Below are 14,031 nucleotides of genomic sequence, written 5' to 3' on the forward strand. Positions count from 1 at the left end.
TGTCAAAGACAAAAGGAGGAGGGTCTTTTTACGTTGTTGACGGCAGCATGTATGTATGAATCGAGTCGTAATAAGACGTTTCCACGTATGAGGAAAGAGAAATGCTTTTGTCATTGTCGTCCATAAGTTTGACCAAGTTCTGCCGGAAGAGGAGGAGGAGAGGAGGAGCTCAGAGACAAAAACCCTGGTGGCCATACACAGCACGCCCAAACGTACGTGTAGCCTTGAAGTTGGTTTTTGTGAGATGAGCTTGCTGGTTTCCTTTGAATCTAACAATAATCTAATCTAAATCTACAAAGATATACTGACATAACTAAACTGAGCACAATTCAGTGAGAGGAATTTGGATCGCATGTTCATCACCATGTAAGAAAATGATCACACATAACGCATACGATTTTGATTCTCTCTCTCTCTCTCTGTCTCTCTCATCCAATAATTTGATTTCACTTCTACAGCAAAAGAAACACAGCCTGGGCTTACTCCCAACCATAAGAACCATGCTCTGCTTTCCCTTTCTTCCAACTTCCCATCCTTAAGATGCTTGCTTTCCTGCTCCCACTCTCCCACTCTCTCTCCCTCGGCTTCCACTCTCATGAACCCACCTCCTCGGTCGTATAGTGGGCTCGGGCGGTGGTGGAGGAGATGGACTTCGGTGAGGTGGTGAGCATGGATGGGTTGGTGGGCGCCTCCTCTTCCGAGGGCGGTAACCTCTTCTCTTCTTCCCTGACCTCCCAAGACACCCAAGTCAGCAGGCAAAGAGGATTCTTTGGATCCATTTTCCACAAGCATGACAGGCCTGCTGAACCTGAGGACTGCGACTGGAGATCCCTCAAGATGGCCAGGACCGAAGCATTGGTGACGGCACCAACAAAGACACCTCATTTCCTCAGATCCGACTCCCATCACCTCTTTCCTGACGGAGAACATATGCTCAGCTTCTCGTCCACGTCCAAGCAGAGTGACATGGCTGTCTCTGGTGATGCGACCTTGCCTTACCACATCCGCCCGTCGGCGCCTTCTCCAACGGGGTGTTATCTCAGGAATGCAGGTAACACGCACTACATACTTGCTGGATCAGACGTATTGATGGCGCTATTAAGTCTCTCTGGCGGGTGGTGGATGTTTGGTTGACGGTGGTTTTCTTTTGGGGGTTTTGTTTCTGGTCTCTCAGAACAAGCAGGGGGTTCGGGAAGTAGCAGATTTTGATTCTTTTTCGTAGAATTTTTTGTCTTTTTTTCAGTCTTTTCAAGGAAAGAAAAGAAAAAGAAAAAAAAAAACAGAGCTGGCTTCTTCCGTCCTGTTTCTCCTTTCTTTTGGGTTATTGTCTTCCGAGGACTTGTTTTGGGAGCTTAAGTTCTTTCTGTCTTCTCGCGAGAGAAAGTGGTAAGGGACACAGCAATCAATCCAAGAGAGAAAAAGTAGTAGAATGATCCATCCATCCCTTAATATTCCCTGATCTCGTGTGATGCTTTTTCCTCGAGGAAAATGATAAGATATGGGGAAAAAGATGGCGTCTTTGATCTTTTTGCAGTTTGATGTGCTTCCTCAAATGCTGCAGGCAAGGCATGGGAGTTGTGATTCATCTGCCAGGTCCCCTCGGGGGACTTTGCAGTTGTCTAATATGTTCATCTTCTTCTCCTTGTCTTCCCCCTGCATCTAACGTGGTTCGAGTTCGGGCTCGTCTTTCACTTCACATTCGTTCCCCACCTTTTCCTTTCTTCTGTTGCAGGCTTGTTTTCCGCAACCTCTCATGCGAGCATGCAAGGGGTTCTTGCGAGGGTTAGGGGACCCTTCACTCCATCTCAGTGGCTGGAGCTGGAACACCAGGCCTTGATCTACAAGTACCTTGTTGTGAATGTCCCCATACCGGCCACTCTGCTCGTTCCCATCAGAAGAAGCCTCAACGCGTCTGGGTTCCCTTCCTTGTCTTCTGGATCTTTTGATTCAGGTACTCCTTGGTCTTTCACCTCCTGTATCCAAGAAATATTTGTTGGCATAAGGGAGCCATGCATGCTTGCTTCTTAGTGAGGTGGTTAGTGTTTGCAGATTCTCAAGAAAGATTCATCTTTTGGGCAGTATAGATCTTCTTCATTAGCATTCTGACATCTTTTTTTGAAGCATAAGCTGAAGTTGCTAGTTTTCTGGAGATATGCACAATCTTTCTCAGCAGAACCTTTGATTGCTTATCCAAATGCATGCTAGATCTGCCAGTGTGCATCTGGAAATATACCTCCACGGTTATATTTGCTAGAATTTATACACTAGTTGTGCTCTTTCCTGACAGATTAATCTTTTGGAAATAGTGCTAACTCAACTAAAGTTTTATCACCTTCATGCCTTTTCCTTTGTAAATATGGTGATACTAATAAAGTTTTGCTCTATAAAAAGGAATGGTCAAATCCTAAATGATACAGACACTTCATGACCTTCTGCCTTCTTGATTATTTTGGGTTCTGAAAGATCTCATTTCAAAAACGTAAAAGGCTATATTATTGCTGCTAAACTCTTTCGTTTTAGCAGTTGGATGGGGACAATTCCATGTGGGATTTTCTGGAAATGCTGATCCAGAGCCTGGTAGATGCCGTCGGACTGATGGGAAGAAATGGCGGTGCTCGAGGGATGCAGTTGCTGACCAGAAGTACTGTGAACGACACATGAACCGAGGCCGCCATCGTTCAAGAAAGCATGTGGAAGGCCACACTGGCCATGCCGCGAAAGCGATGCCTGCCATCGCATCTTCACAGTCAGCTTCAGCTGTTTCTGATGGCACTTTGTCTGCTAGCCTCACCATTTCACAGCATGAGAATAAAAAATTACAGTCAAACATCACTGATCCTCGCCCTGTGCAGCTCAATGGGTAGGAAACAACTAATTATTGATCTTTTTTTCCTCAATAAATTAGATGGTTTTAACACTTACAGCTTATTTTGCTGTCATGACGAAGATGCTGATAGGGTTAGTGGGTTAATGAGTATAAGGAGCCAAGAAATCACTGATCCATGGTTTTATTCTTGATTTGTATTCAATTCATATTTCATTTAAGCTATTGCAAACAACAACATTTGATAAGTTTAAAATTGCTAGTTAGTGCTGATTCACTGCATTTTTAACAATGAAAATAGTGCTGGATTCACCAGCTTGCACTAAATGTTTGTCATTGTTGAACCAGAATTACACATGCAAATGTACGAGAGATTTTATCTTCGACACAAAATTGGACCAATCAAATCATGTTGTGTTATCGCATAAGCTTGCATCTGTAATATCTTCAAAGTGTTTCTCATTGCTCTTATGCCGTGGGATATCACCAGTGCCGGTCACCTTTTTATACATCAGATCAAGAATAAACTACATTTATGATGATACTTTTAGAGTTTTGACATTTCGTAATTTTTTATACTGGAGATTAGTGGATTCTCAAGTCATTTGGTAAAAGATGTGCCATTCCAACCAGATCCTTGTGTAACACTGATCTATGTTCTGCAGGGTGCTGATGAGCAAAGAAGATCGAAATGATTGTTTGCGGAATTTGAAGGGCTTGTCTATGCTGAACCCTGCAAACCAGAATTCCCTTAATAACTCGTTCTCTCTCTCAAAGCAACACAATCCCTTTGGGGAGACCTCATCGAGAACAGACTTTGGGCTCATTTCTGCTGATTCACTTTTGAATCCCTCAGGTAGTTCATTCTCTGACAACATCGGTTTAATACCGAACACAAAGCTTAATGACCAGCAGTCCCATTCCCATGCCTTCCGACACTTCATTGATGTCTGTCCCAAATCCCAATCTGATCACTCAACTGTTACCTGGCCTGAGATAGAAGAAACACAATCTGATAGAACCCAGCTCTCTATCTCAATCCCCATGTCTTGTTCCGACTTCTCATCTTCCTCCTCATCTAACCATGACAAACTGGCACTTTCACCTCTCAAGTTATCCAGGGAACATGATCCGATCCCCATGGGTCTTGGAGTAGGACTGCTGAATGAAGTGTGCCATCGACAGGCTAGTTGGAGACCAATCTCCTGGGAGGCCTCCATGGCTGGACCTCTAGGGGAGGTTCTGACGAGCACCAACAGCAGCACTCCCAAGGACCAAAGCAAGAACTGCTCATCATCATCTCTAAACTTACTGTGTGACAATTGGGATTCAAGCCGTCAGTTGGAATCCTCGCCGACGGGTGTCTTACAGAAAGCTTCGTTTGGTTCACTGTCGAGCAGCAATGGCAGTAGCCCCAGGGTGGAGAACCTCAAAATTCATGAGAGCACCGGCAAACTGTGCAACGAACTCCTTGGTTCGGCTGTTGTAAACACCCCCACCATCCCCTCACTGTGACCACTCGAGAGGTCTGCAAAGAGAAGTGTCAGCATCAGAGAGAAAGAAAATGAGATGATCCCTGTTGGCAACTAGTGGTAATTCTGCTAATCAAGGACTAGGAACCATCGAGTTGTAGTTTTCTAGCGGTGTTGTTTATTTGTTCTTTTGTTTCTGTACCATGTCCTAAATCCAGAAACAGCTATGTATGACTTCATACTGTTGCCTCTTAAGAACAGATGCTAAGCTTAAAATGCCTGGTGTTTGCTCTCTTGCTGGATCCTTCAATTACTTGGGGAACTATATTCCCTGCAATGCTGATCACGATACTTGGGAATGCATTCTTACATTTTTTTCGAGTTCATCGGTGCAACTTCTGTTATGGAAGTGGGATAGTTTTCAGAGGAACAAGAACCAAAAGTCTGAGAACTGACATTAATCTCATTTGTCAGAAGTAAACCTGAAAGACTAGGTGTTGGAAGTTCTTCCTATATAAAACCATTGTGGTTTGTTTGCCTGGATTCATCACCATTGAGCTTGCAGCTGTGTTTTGCTAGGCTTCGCACCATGATTTGAAGATCCAGGCTTGTTCAGAAACAAAAGACAACTCAAGAGTAACATGATTTTTCGTTTATCTCCGGTCATATATCTGAATTGTCCTATGCTTCAATCATACACTTGAAACAAGTTTTGGTTTCTCATCCATAAATTTGTGTGAGCAGCTCAGATATCAATTTCTCTCAACAGTAGTTTACAGAAAAGAAAAAAAAAGAAAACAGTTCAGGTGCATTGCTCCATCGGAGGCAGAAATTTAAGGCCCCCATGTGTTTGATCTAAATCCCAAATGCATGGTGTGACAAGCTAACACATCCTAAAGTCTCTAAAAGTTCCTCTGGTTGCCATGAAAACCACTGCTTGAGCAAGTTGATGCACTTCATTTATCTATGCATTCTTGGAATTTATGATAAGTGAGTTGACATTAAACTGTGTCTCTCGAATGGGTACCAAGTTTTGTAGCTGGCAAAATCTTGTTCATCAGTTTCATCTAAAAACCTGTACCAAGATGACTTATGATAGGTATTTGACAACATGAACTTGATGCTTATATACAAGTATAAATTCTCCAATGGCCATTTCTGCACTGCCCTGACTTGTTTAAAGCATTTTACTGCAGTACCTTTAGGTTCTTTGATTCTTCCATCGACTTATTAAACACACTGAAGTAGCAGTACATATTACCAGCGTGTGACTTATCAAATGAATCAAGGCTTGCTTATGTAGTTCGTAATGCAAAATAGTTGGATACTGTTCCCAGGTTTCATGCCATTTATGTCTATCAATTACATTACTAATGTTGCACATGGTTTTGTAGGGCACTGACAACAACAACATACCTATAAGACCCTATAATTCATGTTTTGCTGTCCATTCAGTAAATGGTGGATTGTGATTGCCAAAGGCTTTTATGTTTGCCACAGAAATAGACAACTGCGATGTGCAGTTTCTTTCAAGAGCAGCAATGCAGCAGAAGAGTGTTTCTGTGAGCAAGTGATGCACAGGTGAGAAGCATCCATCAACTCTATTTTAATCATACAGGTATCAAGTGCTGTTCAGATCATTCAACTTATTCTAACATCAATCGAGCATCATCACCACAATAGAAAATTAAAAGGCTGCAGCAACATGCTTCCTGAACATTTGTTTTGTTCCTCTATGTAGTCATGGTGGTTGAGTCTTCAATGATGGGGTGAAAAAACTAGTACAGATATGACTGAAGCAATCTCAATTGATGAGTCTTAAGAGGATGCTGTGGTCCATTTTCTCTGAAACCAGCGAGGAAGAACTCGATGTCAATTCACAAGAGATAAAAAGGAGGCTCCTGAATCTACTGAACTGATGTGTACCATACTGCTACAGTGATGATGAACTCCACTGAGATGTACAATGAGAGCCTATAATCTCTAGAATTGTTTCTTCTTTGATATCTTCGAAGAGGGCAGCTCCTATGTCGATTGCAATCTCCCTCATCTGAAGCTGGAATCGACTCCACTCACTCCTGGAGCTTGCTAGCTCTGAGACTGTCAGCTCTCTTATGGTAGAGAGAGCTTTTTGCTTCAACAACGGAGGAATCTCATGATTGAAACATTCATGGGAATCCAAAAGCTTGTCCGATTGATCCAGCTGCCACTTTGATCCGATGAGTTCATAGAAGGCTGGGGTATAAGCTACCTCAAGCAGCTCGTTGAAGATGTCAAGAACTTTGGCTGGCAAATCCAAACCCACGGTTGACATCTTCCCTTGTACATCTGAAGCAAGGAAAGAACCAACAACATGATGTCCTGCATCACCAATAAGTAGAGGGAGGAGGAGGAAGAATGCCGAGAACTTACGTCGAACATGATCGACTGGTCGGCGACAACGCAGCTCGAGAGTCGAGACGGGACTGCGTCGTTTCGAGTCTACCCTCAAATGATTCCGCGCAATTCTTTCCCAATTCAGAGAGTTCTTCTCAGCCGCTCCGCAGAGCGTCTTCTTCATCATGTCTCTACAAGTTCTCAGATGACGGCATGTCAGCTTCTGCAGACTCGTGCATGTACTCCCACCAGGCCAACAGGTAATGCTTGCAGACCGGGATGCAAGAATCCTATCCGAGTGCCCTTTCCCGAGAAGGTAAACATCCAAGTGGAAAGGCTCTTGTTGCTCTTGCAGCAGCTCGAGAAGGCGTCGTCCATGAACAGCAGGCGATTCAGAAAGACATGCCATTGGTTCTCCCGCTTTGAGGCTCTGAAGGAGAGTAGAACGAAGGAAGTTTCAGAAGGGGAGAAGAGTCGAGGAACAGGACAGGATGAGGAGTTATATGCACTTCCAAAGAATCTCTTCGCCCAGATGTTGGTCGAGACATTGCCATCGATCGTAATGGCGATGGAGGAGCGAATCTGTAGGCAGCATGCAAGTGTTTGTTTCTTGGTGGGCAGAGTCTGATGTCTTGTCACGCTTTCTAGCTTTTCAGTAACCACCACCAATACCCAGTGAACTCTTCCACTGTTCAAAGGTATATATATATATCTCTCTCTCTCTCTCTCCCCCACAACCACCGCGGGGCGCCGCCCCCCTCTTTCATAAGAACAAAAGACCACAATACATACATCTTTATATGTCTTCTAACAGAGGAGTTTTCGTGGGCACTGTGATATTTTGGTTGATTTGGTGGGAAGTATCCTTTGAATCCCACAGCAATGATCAAATGCAGACAAGAAACCAGTATTCATCATCAGGAGTGGGGCACCGGACAAGATTGAACTGAGTCACCGTCAGGAAATCACTGTGGCTGCTGCTCTCTGTTCTAGTCTTCCTTCTTCGTTCTTCGTTCTTCCTATGAAGACTAGAAGACATGAATCTTTTGTCTTCCACGTTCACGCATATCTGCAACATTGTTCTGCTCGTGTGATGTCTTCAAACATAAGGAGCACATCTCAGGAGTCGTCGGCTTGTATTGGGAAAATTACTGCAGAGCATAGTTTCCATGGTTGTTCTCTCGCGAGGATGGAAGCGGTCAACTCATGGCAGGGCACGACGGTCAACCAAATCTTTCCGCTCTCCATGATGCTTGGATTGGATGTCTGCACTCCCTTCTTGGCTTAGCCCATAATTCGAGCAATATATTATTCCACACTAATTATTAACTAATACTCTGTAAATTCTCAAAATTAGGATTTGATTCTTCTATAAATATCCTAAATTTTGGTGTGAAGAAAGATACTTTTGAGTAGAGTATTCCTCGGATTCTCTCTAGCACATTTAAAACTTGTGTTCTCTTTGATTTCTAAAAAGGACGAGAGAATAAATATGTTAATTTTTTGAGATTTATGTGAGAATGTATATAATAGGGGGATATCACTCGGGAGTCTTCTACGTGGATACAGGAGAGCTGTGTCTGATAAGGCCGTCCGTGACACAGCTTTCGCATGCTTTCGAAGACCATAACGAATCTTCTTTTTCCTGAAAACAAAGAGTATTCAAAGTCATCACCTCACCTATCTATCTTCTACGGTGGATGGCTGTTGAAGATTTGCCGAAGCTGACCAACAACGAGATTCTTCCTCATCGGATTCAGACTTTAAGACAATGGTCGAACCAGTAACTTCTCTAGTGGTGTCCGACAGCAGAGATCTTGAGTTGATCCCACCGTCCAGCAAAACAAATAAGTAATCTTACCGTCTTTCTGGAATACTTGCAATCTTTTCATCTATGCAGCTTCGAACTTCTTTAACCCACCCTATCGGGAATCCACAGGAAGAGCTTTTGGTTTGCGGAAAGAACGGAGTGATCCATGTCAAAAAGTCACTAACTGCGGAAGGAGGAGAGAGAAGGTGGCATCCACCGAGAACAAGTTGCAGCCAACGGGTATCATTCATGCAGGGAATTCCTCGGTGAAGAAGAAAGAAGCTTGTGGATTATTGCTGAAGGAACATTTCAAGAGAATATCACAAACAATTAATTACAAGTCATATGTTTGTGAACGGTCGGTCTGAAAGAGAGAAAAGAAGAATCCATGTGTCCACACTCATTCATGAGCCTCTATTTAAAAGCCTCTCCACTCCCCTTCCCTTCTTCCTCCAACTTCAGTACAGCTTCCTCTCTCTGGTGTTCAACCAGCGGGAAGCATCCCCCTGGATCTATCTACAAGATAGCTGTCATGGCAAAGTGTGTCACCTTCTTCGTCATAGCTGTTCTGCTCTCTTTCTCACTTGGCCAAGCAGCTCGACATGAGCCAGTGGATCCCAGAAACACCCAACAAGAGGCACTTGTCCGATTTCTGCAGAAAAACACTCACCTTGGCAGCTGAAATGATGTCTTCTTTGGGTTAATTGAGATTGTTTTCCTTGTCTCTGATATGTAATGTGTTTGTCGTAATAGGGTGCAGAAGCAGACGGTTTTGAAAGGGTGGACGAAGGATGTGGAGCAGCTAACGAGGAGGAGTGCTTGATGAGAAGAACGCTTGTAGCTCACACAGACTACATATATACCCAAGGGAACAGACACTGATAAGAGCAGGAGCACACTCTCTTCTTCCTTCGTTTCTTCTCTCGAGAATGCGAGGAGGAAGGAAGAATTCTTCCGAAATAAAATGAAAAAGGAAATTTGTCGAGCAATCTCTTCTTCTTCAAGTCCACTGTGTTCCTTTGCTTCTGTGATGTTCTCTGTTTACCGAAAGCAACGATTTGCTCGACCCTCATCTATACTTCGGGAGTTTGAGTTAAATAGCTTGTGTAATCTTTGTCAAATCTATCCTTCTTTTCCCTTCTTAAAATGATAAATCTATCGTCTAAAACACTGATACCAACATGGATCATGAGTTGACTTCTACGAAGAATAAGTTGACTCTCTTTTGGTCCATAAAAATCTGTTGCATCTCTGGAATGCGAATTTAGCCGCCATTATACATATATTTCTATATATATATATAAATACTATTGTGCCTGATCATATCGTCTGGGTGGTGTAGTTGGTTATCACGCTAGTCTCACACACTAGAGGTCCCCGGTTCGAACCCGGGCTCAGACATAGTTGTTAGGCATTATATATATATAATATTATAATGTTGTCATATTTTGGCCTTTTATTCTATAATTCTCGCCAATTAATTATATATCTATATATATATATATATATATTAATTCTATTGACCCTATTCACATCGTCTGGGTGGTGTAGTTGGTTATCACGCTAGTCTCACACACTATTGACCCTATGTTAGGCATTACATATATATAATATTATAATGTCATATTTTGGCCTTTTTTTTTCTGTAATTCTCGCCAATTAATTATATATATATATATATATATATATATATATATATATATAATGCCATATTTTGCCCTTTTTTGGCATTTATGTAAATATTTATATTTAATGTCTAAACCCTTCTTATTCCCACCCACCGACCCACCCCGTTGTTCTTGTGTTGCCATAGGTCCATACAAGGATAAATCAGCACAAGTGTGGGTGTTTCTTTGACACCAAGCAATAGCCATGGTGTCCAACTGCTTCTTCCTTCCAAGATTAAGGAACCCCTGTCTGGTGGTGGTGGCGTCCACTGATGCAAAGAAATCCCACCTCGCGATTCCAAGGAGGCATGCAAGTGTCCTCTGAAGAATGAAGTATGCTGCCCGGGTGTAGGGATTTTTTTAGGTGAAGACATGGTTGAAGAAGAAGCAGTGCGTTCTTCTTGGGTTTTGGCTTTTCAGGTGAAGCAATCATGATTTAGGAGGGAGGCATGGTTGGAGCACAATACTTGTTTCATACAGTCTTCTTCGTCGGCAGACTTGGGGGATTTCTTAACCATCTCCTTCTCTCGAGCACATCAGTACAAGTTATTTACATTACTTTTGGGTTCTTTCTTTCAATTTACTATGTTATTAAAGTGGCTTCAGTCACCAACTCTGCAGGAAAGTGCTTAACTCGCTGTCATCACAATCTCTCTTTGTTCTCTTCCTCTTTTTCTTTTTTCCTGTAGGTCTTCTTCAGTACCATGTAATATGGAACTAACTACTGTTGGAGCAGAGCTAATAGGTAAGTGTTGGTACCTAAGTGACTTTTTTTTACTATGTTACTTTTTGGTTGTCTTATTATTGTTTAGCTAAATTCCTTTGAGTCCTGTGATTCTATCTTCCCAAAAAGATAGATAGTTGAGATCCAATTGACTCTCTGTGGACCACATTCACAATTGATAGTAGCTATTGCCCAGTGGTTCTCTCCGGATAAGACTAAATAATTGAACACATTTCTTTTGATTCCTGTGCATATAATAAACAAAGCCATAGATGACCCAAAGTAAGATAGTTCGACTACATGACCTGTGGTTCTCCACCTACCCTTGAATTGTTCAGCAGGCAATCAGGAAGGAGGAGGAGAAAGAATAAGCCTACACATAATTACATGAAGGCACGTAAACAATAGAACAAGTGGCTTTCCTTGGAAGGTTGGGATCGGAGCAATACCAAACCCTGCCCACCATGTCAAGGCTTCTTCCCTCTTCCTTATCCCACTGGAGCAGCAATTCTTGCTGCTTCTAAAATTGAAGCTTTCTTCCATCCGGCAACTCCACTTGGAAGAAAATTTATTTGTGTATGAATATGCCATCTAGCTCACATGTATTTACAGCAGGACCTTCTTGCTTGTATAGTTATTGTCACATCCTGATTTTTTTTTTTTTTTTTCATATATTTTCACACAGACCAAATAAATAAACATCACTTTATTCATCATCTATAACCATTTATTACAATTCATTTATTCATCAAATTACAAATAGAAAAGTTAACTTCAAGAGTCATCCAAGTGGCTCTACCTAGCGGTAGAGGAATGTTCGCTCTCCACTGGAATCTGATTTAGTACTAGAGGGAGGCTGCTCTGAAAATCAAAAACAAAGAAAATTCAGCAACGTTGAGTAGGAACCCCAAAAGTCAAATCAAGATAAATACATGACCAAAATTCAATCAATCATCCCATTGGCGTATATCAAGTACCCGAAGGAGCACTCCCCCAACAGCGGATGGAGAGGCTTTATCCTACGGGATGAGTTTGTGTTCTCCCAACAGCGGATGGAGGCAAACTCATATCACACTCCCAACAGCGGATGGAGTGGTGTCCCACACCCGCCAAAGTGGGGACACGTTCCTCCCAACAGCGGATGGAGGAACCGTCCAGCCGCCACGTCTGACGGCCCGCTAATCCCCGAAGGGAATCGCTCTACCTGCTCTTGGCAGGAATATAATCTCACACTGGTCATATCCATTTCGGGATGAAATAACATATTTAAAACGTCTCTTTCAAAAAAATCATCAATATCAAATAATATAAATTAACCCTCAATTGGCTTGAACTCTAGTTTAATCGATTCAATTGAACTCGATTTACTAGAGCCTAACTGAACTGATCTCTAATCCTTATTTAACTGGTCTGGAACCACCCTAGACTAGTATAATTTAGACTAGATTAAGTTCAATTTAGGTTAAACTAACTTGAATAAGTCAATCAATTCGGAATCACCCTGAATTGATCTAGACTAATCAAGTATAGTTTAATTCAATCAATATTTGGGCTCAAGTTCAACAATAATATTGGGCTAGATTGAGCCAGTCCATCTATTGGTCATGTGCATTATACATGATTGAGCATGCATTACATAAAACTGATCCAGTCTTAGCCCATGGACTAGTCATAGCATATACCCATTAACAACATATATGAAAACATAATAATGCATTAAAAGATAGATGAAGAGAAAAGTTTTAATACAAAGAAATAACATTCTCAATTTGACTAGAAATCATAAGACATTAAAAGAGGGACTAGGAGATAAGTTTTTAACACAAGGAAATAGCTTTCTAAATTCAAATAAAAATCATGTTTTTAACACATAAAATTTCAACATATTCTAGTCATATTTTAAATCATTTAGAATAATATATTTTAAAATTCAGATCAAAGAATATCAAAAAGGGATTTTAGATAACATATTCTAGTCTAACAAGATTTTAATCCAGATAAGATTAAAGATAAACTGTAATACAGAAAATATATCATATAAAACATATACCTTTTTAACATATTTAATTCTACAATAAAAACCTTAATCATGGGTCAGAGAATATTTTGAAAACTTTAACTGATTACTTTAATACAAAAAATTTTGACATTTAAAGAATTGATACACATTTTTCAAACTATAAAACTTTCAACGTTTAAAGAATCAAAATAAAAGCTAAAACTTTTAAGAAAGGTAGGGAAAACCTACCTCTTGTCAACAGGGTGTAACTCCTCGTTCTCTTGTCAACAGGGTGTAACTCCTTGTTCCTCCCGCTGCCAGGCTCGACTAGGTGAGGAACGGAGAGAGAGATCCCTCCCCTTTAAATAGGAGGTGAGCCTTTATTAAGGGAAATAAATTTTAATTTTCGTATTTATTTAATATAAATTATTTCCATTTAATATACTACCAAATATGATATCATCATATTTGGAATACTTACTAGTTATTTCCTTAATTCATATCAACAAACAAGGAAGTAGATTAGGATTTCCTTAAATTATAATAACAAGTAAGGAAAGAAAATCAATTCCTAACTTAAATATTTGATGTGATTACAGTTATGGTGGTTTGTGGGTGGGTGGGTGTCTATCTATCTACCTATCTACCTATCTATCTATCTATCTATCTTACAACTATGGTTGGGGTTGGGATCAGTAAGATTTGACATTTTAGCCGAGCTGGAGTATCTGATTTGCCTGTTACCATCTTCCTGTATCTCTTAGCATTATGACAAGGTGGATGATCAGTATGCAAAAATATGATTATGCTGCTAAGCTGAAGTATATGATTTGCTTGTTACCATCTTCCTGTATCTCTCAAATATTATGACAAGGTGGATGATCAGTAAACAAAATGTGATTATGCTGATTGGAGGTGAATGTAATATGCATAGAGTGATCAGTTCTCAGCAACTTAGGATGAAGAAGATCTTTAACATCAAGAAGCAGTGTTTGTGGTAGCATTTTTTCTGTGAATTGACTTGAACCTAAAATTTTTTCGGACACAACTACCATAACTTCATATCACAAAGCAATGCAAAACAAAAGTCAACAAAGTGGAAACAATTGAAGATTCAGATCTTTGTGGAAATCGATGGCCCTTGTTTTGATGTCTGTAT

The 14,031-nt window shown here is 41.1% G+C and overlaps 1 protein-coding gene and 1 non-coding gene across 3 annotated transcripts; both read left to right on the forward strand.

The window, feature by feature from the left end:
• Positions 1–446: 446 nt before the first annotated feature.
• On the forward strand, positions 447–4,677 carry LOC135632432 (growth-regulating factor 6-like). 2 transcript variants are annotated; one of them, XM_065141006.1, is made up of 4 exons: positions 447–1,051; positions 1,733–1,951; positions 2,521–2,860; positions 3,490–4,677. In XM_065141006.1, exons 1-4 carry the CDS (start codon positions 646–648, stop codon positions 4,337–4,339), a joined length of 1,815 nt encoding a protein of 604 aa, XP_064997078.1. In that variant the 5' UTR covers positions 447–645; the 3' UTR covers positions 4,340–4,677. The 2 variants fall into 2 exon arrangements, with proteins under 2 accessions (XP_064997078.1, XP_064997079.1); XM_065141007.1 differs by having other exon boundaries at positions 448–1,051; positions 2,524–2,860.
• Positions 4,678–9,809: 5,132 nt separating this feature from the next.
• TRNAV-CAC (transfer RNA valine (anticodon CAC)) lies at positions 9,810–9,883 on the forward strand. Its single transcript has one exon. It is a non-coding gene; the product is annotated as a tRNA-Val (tRNA).
• The last annotated feature ends 4,148 nt before the right edge of the window (positions 9,884–14,031 follow it).

The sequence above is a fragment of the Musa acuminata genome, chromosome BXJ3-3 (assembly GCF_036884655.1).
Source record: "Musa acuminata AAA Group cultivar baxijiao chromosome BXJ3-3, Cavendish_Baxijiao_AAA, whole genome shotgun sequence".
In the NCBI taxonomy this organism is placed as follows: Eukaryota; Viridiplantae; Streptophyta; class Magnoliopsida; order Zingiberales; family Musaceae; genus Musa; species Musa acuminata.